This window comes from Pinus tabuliformis, chromosome 2_1, assembly GCF_031772625.1.
Source record: "Pinus tabuliformis cultivar Carrire ecotype Pingquan chromosome 2_1, CPIR1, whole genome shotgun sequence".
NCBI lineage: Eukaryota > Viridiplantae > Streptophyta > Pinopsida > Pinales > Pinaceae > Pinus > Pinus tabuliformis.
Genome location: NC_142299.1, coordinates 630,415,912 through 630,428,433, shown reverse-complemented (window position 1 = coordinate 630,428,433; position 12,522 = coordinate 630,415,912). Strand labels below are relative to the sequence as shown.

General features: G+C 36.3%; 1 protein-coding gene across 1 annotated transcript; it reads left to right on the top strand.

Moving 5' to 3' along the window:
• Positions 1 to 998: 998 nt before the first annotated feature.
• Positions 999 to 2,997, top strand: LOC149202127 (endochitinase 4-like). Its single transcript, XM_089403083.1, has 3 exons — positions 999 to 1,352; positions 2,256 to 2,370; positions 2,522 to 2,997. Exons 1-3 carry the CDS (start codon positions 1,073 to 1,075, stop codon positions 2,814 to 2,816), a joined length of 690 nt encoding a protein of 229 aa, XP_089259209.1. The 5' UTR covers positions 999 to 1,072; the 3' UTR covers positions 2,817 to 2,997.
• The last annotated feature ends 9,525 nt before the right edge of the window (positions 2,998 to 12,522 follow it).

Sequence of the window (12,522 nt, the reverse complement as noted above, 5' to 3'; positions counted from 1 at the left end):
CATATAAGAAAAATTTTTAACCAACACATTTCTAACCAACAAAATTTATTTACCAATTAAAAATCTCTATTGTAAAGTGAAAATAAATCTCTATGGTATAAAAACTTTATAAATTTAGACAGGCAAACGAAATTTGGTATCTAAATTTATCAATACATTCATAAGCTTATGGTTGTGTACGTTTCAAACCACTGTAATTTATTTTATGTGCCCTTCACCAAATGAACAGTAGTCAGCAATTATATTAACTTGGCCAGGAGACGCCTGTGCCACTCCACTGACAATGATGGAATATTACCTCCATTGTGGGTCAATTCCAATGCACATAAGCTCGACGTCAGATCCGCTGCAAAATTCAACAAAATGCCTACAAATTCCTCATAAGCTCGACGTCAGATCCGCTGCAGAATTCAACAAAATGCCTACAAATTCCTCACTAATCGAAAGAATAAGTGCTTGGCATATCTCAAAGAGAGAAAAAACACTCCAAATTGGCTTCACATGGTTCCTACGAAGACCATGAATTTGAACAAACCAATGTACAAAGACTATTACGATGGCCACCACAAACACTCCAAATTTCAATGGAGATGGCGACTTGGAGATGGCGACTCGTCTATGTTTGAAGCTGAAGAGCTTTTGGAATGTCGAAATTTTAGCCAAAATCTTCCTACAATCTTATCTCTAAATCTGGCCAACATTTTTTTACTCCTAATGAAACAACCGATTTCGTAAACGTAATGGCATTTCCCCAAACGTAATTCTGATTTTCCCCGCGTGGGCGTCTGATACCCCGAATCGGGAAGAAGATTGTGAGCATTTCAAGTCAGGTCAAGAAACCGATTTTTCAACAACTGATTTCGTAAACGTAACGGTGTTTTGCAACGAGACCGACAAATCAAATTATCCGGAAATTGCGCTAAGGATCGGAAAATAAATACAATCCCGATGCCTCACGTCTGTGGCTATGGCTATATAAGCAGACAACCTCTTCTCACTCCAAAGCAATGCATTTCTGTTTCTAGGTCTGTCTCAGCGATAACAGAAGTAGAGATAGACTTTAGCCTCCAGTATGGCAACTCATCTCCGAAGCGTTTTAATTCTATGGCTTGCTCTTGCGCTTTATGTTGTTTCCATCTGCCGAGGAGATGTTGGGGGCATTGTTACCCAAGATTTCTTCAATGGAATATTATCTGGTGCTGCTGATAGCTGCGCAGGAAAGAACTTCTATACATACAATGACTTCATTACTGCGGCCAATGCATTTTCTGGCTTTGGCACAACTGTGACCTCCGATGACAACAAGAGAGAACTTGCTGCTTTCTTTGCCAACGTTGCTCATGAAACCACCAGTACGTCTTGAATAGGCATACATTCTCTTTTAATAGATATATTTTTCAAATATGATATGTAATATAGCTTGAGTGGTGTAATGGTTAAGAGTATGTGTTTCTTATTAAGAGGTTACAGGTTCAAAATCAGAGATGGGTACTTTTTTCCACAAACAAAAGGTCTCTTATACTAATTTAATGTAGACTTAGCAGTCAAATAGCTGAGCTGAGATGGGTACCTTGTCCCACAAACAAGAGGTCTCATATACCAATTTAGTGTAGGTTTAATAGTCAAATCTTTGAGCTAAGATGGGTACCTTGTCCCACAAACAAGAGGTCTCATATACCAATTTAGTGTCTGGGTCTCACATACCAATCATGTCGCATACTTTCTCATTCAATAAAAATATTCTCATTCAATAGATATATTCCTTTCTCATTCAATAGATATATTCTTAATCCTGTCGCATACTTTCTCATTCAATAGATATATTCTTCAGATATGATCTCCCATACAGTTTGAGTGGTAATATTTAAGAGCATGTGTTTCCTCTTAAGATGTTACAGGTTCAAAACCAGACAGGTAGAGTATGCATGCTTTAATAGACTTAGCAGTGAAATGGCTGAGCTAAGATGGGTACATTGTCCCACAAACAAGAGCTCTCATATACCAATTTAGTGTAGACTTAGCAGTTAAATGGCTGAACTGAAATGGATACCTTGTCCCACAAACAAGAGGTCTCATATAATAATTCAATACCTAGATCTCATATACTTATCAATTTGATATCTAACTTAACCATAATCTTAAAATTAAATAATAATAATAATTCGTATGGATTATAAGTTAAAATTAAATAATAATAATAGCTGGTATGGATTATGAGTTGTTTATCTCCGCTAACAAATATGACTCATTGACAGGTTTATGCTACATCGAGGAGATAAACAAAAGCGAGTTCTGTGATTCCACCAACACGCAATATCCCTGCGTAACCGGAAAGCAATATTATGGTCGTGGTCCCTTGCAACTCACATGGTATTTATTTTGATATAGTTCTCCTGTAATCATAACTGGCAATTGGATTTAACTAGAAATCTTTTTATTCAAATGGCATTCAACGAATTTGAGTCAGTGCTGAACGATTGCTGAAAGACAATTTCCTGTTTTGTTCTGTGTACTTTTGCAGGAATTATAATTATGGTGCCGCTGGAAATTACCTGGGCTTCGATGGCCTGAATAACCCTGATATCGTAGCTCAGGATGATTCAATCTCATGGAAGACTGCTGTCTGGTTTTGGATGTTGGATAGCAATTGCCACTCTGCTATTACATCCGGGCAAGGATTCGGGGCAACTATTCAAGCAATCAATTCCGGAGAATGCAATGGCGGTAACTCTGCTGCAGTTACTGACCGTGTGAATTATTACAATAATTACTGCGGTCAGTTTGGAGTAGATCCCGGAAGCAATGTCAGCTGTTAAGAATAATTATCGGCCGCCTCTTCATCACCGTCGAATAAACATCTTCAAAAGAGTTCAACAAACATATAATCTATTGTACTCAATAAAGACATAGAGGCTAAATATCATAGCTAGCGTTAGCGGTGCACGGCTCGTGACAAAACTCTGGTGCTGATTTAAATAAAAGCAAATTTTCCATAAACTATGAATCTTTGGCGCGCGCACAAAAAAAATTCCATCGCGTCAAATCAAACCGAACAAACTTCAATTAAGTCATTTTTTTCCATGTCTTATAAAACAATGGCATCAAATCTAAAGAAGTTATATAAGACATTTTTTCTGAACCGGTGAGTTTAAGTTAGATTGGAATTTGTCCAATTTTATTATCTAGACAAGGAAGTATATCATTACACATTGAAATATATAATTTTTTTAAAATAATTTAATTTATTTATGTTCAATTTTAGTGGTTATTAAATTTAACATGTTATTATTTTTTTACCTCTATTAATGTGCCCATTACTTTTATTAATTAATTAAAAGTACATAGATCACATCAAAGTGTAGGATAGATATTTATGATACAATTAATTTTGAGTGAATGATAAAATTATTGCTAATGAGTATAATCATTTTATATTCCTATTTATAAAAATCGCCAATGATTAATATAACGTAATAAAAAATATATTATCTAAAATTACAAATATAATTTAAAATGATTATTTAAAATCACATATATAATTTAAAAAGATTTATTAATAGTATGTGAAAAATATATTTTTATTTTTACATTATATTTTTAAGGAGGAGAAGTCACTTAGGTTTTTGTGGGAACTTAATCATGTATGATAGATTTTACACTATTAATGAATGATATTCAAAATAATAAGATATTCGTAATACGAATAAATATAAAATTTATCATATTGACAAACAAAGGTATAATAGAAATTTATGATAGGACATCTATACCCAAGTCTAATAATACTATTTTTATAAGACTATATCCACAAACTATAAAAAACCAAATGTAAACTATTAATAATTATTTTTATGTTGCAATACAAATAATGTTGATTTACAAAATTTAGTAATACATTTAAGTACAATTTAAAATTAATCTAATTATAACATTTTTAAATTTTTATTGTTTTCTATTTTAATTTAGTTATATTTAAACTAAGAGACAATGTTTAATAGAGAATCGTCCTACTAATTAACATAGTAATTAGTCCATATATAAATTTAACTTAAATATAAAATATGTTTTTCCATGGTATTTCTCCACTCCATTTTTACAAGCTATTTTCCGCATCTCTTATCAAATTGTTTTTCCATCTGAAAGTGAAATTAGCGCAATCTAAAAAACCTTAAACATTTAAGGTTAAATTAACGCCAATCTAAACATAAGTGTGAAAAAATATTATTTTTCAACATGTCGCTATTGAGGATGGGCAGACATCTATTTTGTTTTCACATTTGAAATGCACGAAGCTGATTTGCATTATTTTCAATGATATGTTGTGGCCTTTCCATGGGTGGGTCTCCACAAACCAAGAAGTTTTGACATATTCGCGGGTCTTTAACATTATGACAGTGTTTTGTTTTATTTTTTAAATAAATAAATATAGAAAATAAAAACACTTCCTTTTCCTTCATCGATGTTGTAAAGTACTCCAACTTTATCTGGATTCAACGACTCTAATTTATTTAGATAAAATGATTGTACTTTAATGGTTTGCTCTCCATAAAACAAGGCCGTTTGAAATATTCGTGGTTTTTTAACAATATAATATTGGTTTATTTTGAAATAAATATAGAAATTAAAAACACTTCAACTTTATTTAGATGCAATGACTGTAATTTATTTTAATGAGTATATAGACAGGTTTTTACCATAGACATTGTCCCTACTAAGATTTTTCAAGTCTCGTGTCAGGTGAAGTATGAGGCCATACTTTAACATAAGTGTTATAAATGGCATTTTTTTACTACAATATTAAGATGAGAGGTGAAGTATGAGGCCATACTTTAACATAAGTGTTATAAATGGCATTTTTTTACTACAATATTAAGATGAGAAATATATAGAGAGTTTTTTTTAAGATTTACATGGACTTTACATAAGACCTCAGGCCAGCATAAAGCTTGGCATCTTTTTACTACAATATTAGGATGAGAAATATATAGAGAGTTTTTTTTAAGATTTACATGGACTTTACCTAAGACCTCAAGCCATCATAAAGCTTTATAGAAATAATCTTTGAATTGTGATTAGTATATAAATAAACTTTCTAAAATCAATGCATGGGTAATGAACCATAATAGAGATCCTGTAGGGGAATCTTTAATGTATATGTAGGACATGAGCATAATTTTAATGTTTTTGAGATTAGGAAATCTTTAGGAGTATGGTTTAGATGAATTAATGCTTTAATTTATTTTTAGAGTATTATAAATTATGTATTTAGTTTAAAATAAGTATAGATTTATTTTAAGTATGGATCTAACATGAGTCAAGAGGGATCAAATTTATTCTTTTCTTTAATTTATTTTTACAATACTACAATTTATGCATTTAGTTTTAAACAAGCATAGATCTATCTTAAGTACGGATCTAAAATGAGTCTAGAGGGATCAAATTTATTCATGTACAAAAAATTTTAGAGTGCAAAATTTCATTATTAATTTGTAATTTTAAATACTAAATAGAGTATATATAGGACCAAATAAATGTTTTAACCATATAAACTTAATTTGTTTAAATTGATATATAATATATACATAATTGATATTGAAATATATTACATAACATGTACATCCAAATTAATTTTTTTTTTTATTATTAATATATTTTTAAGTATATGCTAATATTAATGTATTTTTAAGTATATAGATATATATGAAGTTGATATCTACATAAATTAGTTAACATAGATCTTCAGATAGTTTATTTAAATCTCTTGTTGAAATATTTTTGAAAAGTATGAGATTTAAACATCTTATAGGCACATTTTTTTATTATAGCTGACATTATTTTTTAATTTAGAACATAATTTTTAATTTTTATTATTTTTTAATTTAGAACATAATTTTTATTTTTATTTTAAAGGGAATGAATGGACAAACAAACTTACACATCTCTCATGCTGGGCTGTAAAATGCTGTAAAATGAGCCTCTAAGCTCAATCATCATAAAAGGCATATAAATGGAATATTTGGATTGCAACTAAGATATAGAAACTATTTTGATGATTAGTATACCATGTATTGGCATCACATCTACAATTATGGTATGATGATTCGAAAAAAAAACACTTATGCTCCAATAATTATGTTTGGGGTTCATAAGACATCCAGAGGGCCTAAATACAACATAAGGGCCCCATAAAGGGAATTGTTCGCCTGCAATTTTTCATGTTTCACAAATCATTATTTGGCCACATAGACTAGGGTATGAACTAAGTATGAAAACTAAGGAATTTGATATTTAGAGGTAATTGTTGATTTTTGAGTAGCTTGGGAGGTACTCAAAGCCCTAGGGTTCGGGATTTGGAGGGAAAAGTGCCACAAGAGTCACTTGTGGGCTTGGGACCCAAGGTTGGGATCTTGCGCCAAATCATGATTTGGGCATTTCCATGAGCACATTTCTACATGTGATGGCATGAGATGATAGAGGGCAGAAAGGAGAATCGAATGCTTCAATAATCGTCGAATTCTGAGTTGTAGAAGTGGATATATGAATTATTCAAGTTAATTTTGGGGTTGACACCCTAAGTGTCAAGGTCAGCCTAAGGTGTTTTTTGGCTTATGACAGTTGGTAGCCCTTTGTGATGATGTTTTAGAAGCCCTCCTTCATGGTATATATAGGAGGTGATGCGATGACTATTCCTCAGCAATTTTGCAACACACATAGCCAACAAGAGCTCGTTGGAGGAGAGACATAGCTCTGTCTTAGCCGCAACAAGGAGAGGACTGAACAACGTGGGCAAGGAAATCCATTTCAGGGGTCATTTTAGAGGGTCAAATTGCTGGAAGGGTGGCTGAGGTACCTCCCTAGAGGGCCGAGGAGGACGAAGGTTGTTTTAGGGCTATTTGAGGTGGTTCTTGGGTGCAGAATTCTTGGGAGAGGCAAAGAAGGTTGTTGTGGGTAGGTCTTAGGCTATACCTCATTGCTTGAGGGAAGTGTAGGGTATATTGAGGGTTGTTCATGCCCAGAAAAACATCAAATCAAGTGATCATCTCTCCAAGGATAGGCCACAACCAAGGAGGACTGTTTGGGTAACTGTTTAGGGGTTTTTTCAGAAGTCAAAGATGCCCTAACCAATCACAATCACAACATCAATATTGCAGAATTGAAACGACAGTGTGAAGTGTGTTGGATCCTTGTTTTTGGGTCAGATTTGGATCAGATTATTGGGAAGCTTGTGGGAGCCAATTTGGAGACTTGATTAAGTGATCAAAATTCTTCATCGATGCATATCTTGTAGTGTAGTATTGGGCATCATTGGTCTGGTGGAGGGCGACATGTTGATAGCCCAAAGTAACCCTAGGAGAGCTATCTTGGTCTCATGAACTTCTCAATTACGCAATCACTTGGTCTCCTTGCCTCCTAAAACTGCACAGTGGGAAAACTCAAGGCTCAAGCCTCCAGCTTGAGCCTTGGAGTCCCTCAACTGTGAAATCCCTCTGCCCACACCTCCCTCAACTGCGCATTATGCAATCTCAAGGCTCAAGCCTCCAAACCGAGTCATTGATTCCCTCAACTACGGAATGCCTTGGCCTATGTATTTCCATAACTACGTAGTGGGCATCTTCAAGCCTCAAGCCTCTGCCTTGAGCTCTTAACTCCCTCAACTACGCAATCTCCTAAAACTAGCCATCCTGAACTACGCATTGCACAGTCTCAAGCCTCAGTCCTAGACCTTAGCCTCTGGAACTACGCAATCCTCTTAGCCAGTCACTCAACTAGTCACCACTTCCAGCCCTAACAGGTGATTTCATGAAATATGTTAGGTTAGGTGTTTTTAGGAATGATGTTGGCTTGTCATGAATGGTTTTTAGTTGCAAGTACTCTGTCTTATGATGATAGGATGATGATAGAGGAAAATAACCATGCTAAAAGACACATATGGAGGTAAAGAGATAAGATGATCATCAGGCGAGAAGACCAAGGAACATCATATTACAGTAGAAGATCAAAGATCAGGACCACATGAAGGCTCTATCTGGTTCACAATCCTTTGGAGGGTAGATATGAAGAACAAAGCATATCTCTCATGGATATGAAACATCACACATCTCTTATTGAAGACAAACCAACAAAAAAGAGTGGCTTGACATTGCCATGTCATCATGCAATCCATGTCATCAATGTCATGTCATGTCACAAGTCATCATGTGCCACATCATTTGTGGATTATGTAAATTCTATATTGGAAAATGTAATGTAAAGTGGAAGTCCAAGAGTCATCCATGTAATGTGAAAAGTCATGTGGAAATTGAAAGGTCATAGAGAAGTCAAACAGTCATGAGGGTAGTCTAAGAGTTACATGGGAGGTGAATGATCACTCCATTGATTATATATACACCCTCATTGTATATGCAAAGTAATTTTCACCTTGGCTCCTCCTACCAAGCATTAGAAATGAAGATATTTTTTTTAGGAGCAAGTGATTGCTCTAATGCTCCACTATTGGGGCTAGTGGTGTTTTTTGTCTCGATGTATCTTGGAACTTTTACTTAATTCAGAAGCTTGTTAAGCCAACACACTTTCATGCATATGTCATGAATATTGTAAGACTATTCTTTGAATGTTTGCGATGTATGTTGTTTCTCATACGTACTAGGGAAATTGAACTATTTTCGATGGCTTTGGTACTTATCTTGTTAAAAGAGTGTTGTATTTTCTTTAACAATTGTTGCTTTCTTGCGAACTATTTCACTGGTTAATCATCGATTCATTCGTATGTATGTGCTTGTGTGTCTTTTCTAGATTAGTATTATTACTTGCCTTTAAAGGGCCCACTTTTCTCTCTCCTTTCAGTATAAGGACCTTGATAATTTCCGTAGCTGAACATTTCACAAGGCATACTCAATTGTTGATCCAAAGATACTTGTGTATTACTTTCTCGTGTTGAACTTTGTAGCGAAGGAAAATCTACAACAATACATAGTAGTCGGGCCGATACTCCAAATGGGGCTACTATTTCCAACAACGTGAGGTCTAATTGGGACTTCACATCAGGAAGACCCCTTGGTTGACATATATCCAACACTGTCAATAGATACCTACAATATCTAGTGAAAGTAGGGGTTTTTTAAATTGGAAAGATATGTTGGGTTTGTATTGGTAGGGGGTTAAATAATGTGATTTTTAGATGTATTTTCCAATATGTAGCCAAATTAGGGGTATTGTTTAGTATGCCACGAACACATGATATGTCATAGGTTCATTGAGTGAAGCCCTCGTGAATCCCACCAATAATTCTGCCTGGTCAGCCTATTTTGCAAATATCAAAGACCATCTTCAATGTGGTCTCAAGCTTCCAACAAGATCAAGTGCACATTGTAGAAAATTTGATGGTAGGTTAACCCGATAATGCAATATAAATCAAAGCAGAATACTACAACCTACTTCTACTATCAATTTGCGGAAGCTGAAATATCGAGCTAAACAATATAACCAGAAGAAGGAGAATCAATGGCACAATACACATGAAAATACTTTGGGGAAAGCCTCAGCTAAAAACCCCACACTATTGTGTTATCATATGTGGTGGAAATACATAGGAATTATACAAAGCCTTAGCTCTCACAGCTAGCCAGCTCTCAGTACAATCGTCACAGATTCTTACAGGCAATCTTGGCTTCTCTCCAGCCTTCCTCTCTACCCTCCAAGCTCCTATTTCCTTCGTTGTTCCTTCTGGATGATTTGCCTATTACCAAGTGGAAACCAATCTTCCAAAACTGTGCAATCCTCAAGGATAAATCCTTGACTGCATGCATGAGTTTTCTCCATGAGAAAACACATGCAACTGATAGTACACTGTTCTTGAACATTAATCTCAACTGGGTCTTTCTCAGAATAGACAGGCATGAGTTTCTAATGAGGGAATCTTCAGTTAACTAGAGTAGCACTAGTTGAGTGCATTAATGCATCAACTGACTGTTAACGCACTATTAGTTCCTCAAACAATTTGGAACTAATTTAACTGGACTTAACTTAGTAAACCGAGTTAACTAATTACAACTCAAATATAACTCAATCTTATCTCCTTAATTTAAGGGATAACTCTTGCATGACTTCAGAAAGACTTCTAACTTGAATTTCTCCAACTAATTAATTTAAAATAAATTAATTAATAATTTCCAAGTAGTTGTTGAGACTAAATTCGATTTTAATTCACAATTTAATTCAAGACAAATTAAATTGGAATATTCTTGTTGCCATATTTCAACACTCCCTCTCAACAGGAAAGGGATTATCTGCCACCCCGATCCTGTCTCTATGGAACTCGAATTTACACTTTCACAATGCCTTTGTCAAAATGTTAGCATCTTTCTCCTCTGTCGAAATATATTGCAGCAACATGATCCTCCTCACTACAAAGTCTCTGAGATGATGATACCGCATGTCAATGTGCTTGGACCTATCATGAAATACTGGAATCTCAGAGAGTTTGATACAACTCTGATTATCACAATAGATCACAGTTGGATTCATACTTTAATCAAACAACCTAACTAGGATTTTTTGCATCCAGATGGCCTCACATGTTGCCTGACTTGCAGCCATGTATTCTGCCTCTGCCGAGCTGAGTGAAACCGACCTTTGTTTCCTGTTGTACCAAGAAACTATCGCTGACCCAAGGTTGAAAATCCCTCCTGATGTGATCTTCCAAACTGATGGACTTCCTGCCCAATCTGCATCGGTGAAGCCCTGAAGCTTCACTCCCTCTATCCATCTGTACCATAATCCATATTGAGATGTGCCTCTAAGGTATCTCAATACATACTTTGTCGCCTTCCAAAACATCTTGGTAGGCTGAACCATCACTTGACTCAACTGGTTCACCGCATATCACAAATTTGGTCGTGTGTTCACTAAGTACATCAGTGAACCTAGAAGCTGCCTGTACATAGTAGCCTCTACCACTTCTCTTGAGGTAGCAACCTCCTTCCTCCAGTTACCTGCTAGAGGAGTCTGCATGGGCTTGCACTTCTCCATGTGGAATCTCCTGAGTATCTCGTTGGCATACTTGCCCTGAGACACAAACAACTCCCCATCATTCTGCCACACTTCCATGCCAAGGAAGTAATGCATGAGACTCATGTCTTTCATATCGAATTATCTTGTAAGGTCCTCCTTTCAAGACACGATCAACTAATCATCACCAGTCAATATGAGATCATCAACATAAAGTACGATGATCAACAACGTACCTTTCACCACGATGTGGTACAAGTTCGCATTCGCTTCACCGTTTGTGAAGCCCAACCTGGTGAAGTAGTTGTCTATCCTGGTGTACCAAGCACGAGGTGCTTGCTTCAGCCCATACAACGCTCTCTTGAGTTGGCACACATGCGACTCACGATTGAAGGTCTCAAAACCTTTTGGCTGCTCTATGTACACCTCTTCCTCAATCTGGCCATTGAGTAATGCTGTCTTCACATCCATTTGATGGATCTTCCAACCCATTTGTGCTGATAGTGCCAACATAGATTTGATAGATGGGTACCTTGCGATAGGATCAAAAGTCTCATCATAGTCAATCCCCTCGACTTGTGAAAAGCCACGGGAAACAAATCTTGCCTTATGCTTCTCCACACTACCATCAGCAGCATGCTTTACCTTGTAAAGCCAACGGGAACTCACAACTAACTTGTTCTCGAGTCTCGAAACCACGTCCCAAACACTGTTATGAACTATGGAGTCATACTCCTCCACCATAGCATCAACCCAAATCGACTGCTGCACTGCTTCCTCAAAGGAAGATGGCTCTGTCTCAACACATTCCCAACAAGGGCCATGTATCCAGTGTACCTCTCAGGCGACCACCTCTGTCTGCACTGAGAATATGGTGCTCCCACATTCTCTCTCGCATCCTCCAACAATCTGTCAGCTTCTTTTGTGCGCTTCCATCCATCTCTGGAAGACTCTGCTTGAGTGGATGTCTCCACTCCTAGAACCTCTGCATGCGGCTGCTCCACATCAGTCTGAGGCTCCTCTTCCTTAGGAATCAATAGTTCCTCCACATCCTGTAGTTGGAGCTCCCTCTCAAGGGAAACTTGCATGGCCTTCTACTCATCAAACTTGAGATCTCTGTGAACCACTGTCCTCCGACTAGTAGGCAAGTACACTCGATAGTTGTGAGGTGTATCAATGTACCCCATAAATATCCCCAACTCTGCTATCAGCTCAAACTTCTTCCATGCATCCTTCGTTACATGGCAATATACTGATGAGCCAAAGATTCTGAAGTGACCCACATCTGGTCTCTTACCGGAGAAAGCTTCCTCTGGTGTATTCATCCCAAGTATGTGATGTAGGCTTCTATTATGCAAATAGACCGCTTTGTTGCATGCCTCGACCCATAAGTGAAGTGGTAGGCCTTGGTCATGCAGTGTTGCCCATGCTGTAGTCCCTACAATAGTTTTGTTCTTCCTTTCAGCCACCCCATTCTGTTGTGCGTTATGAGGTTCCATCAACTCTCATTTAATT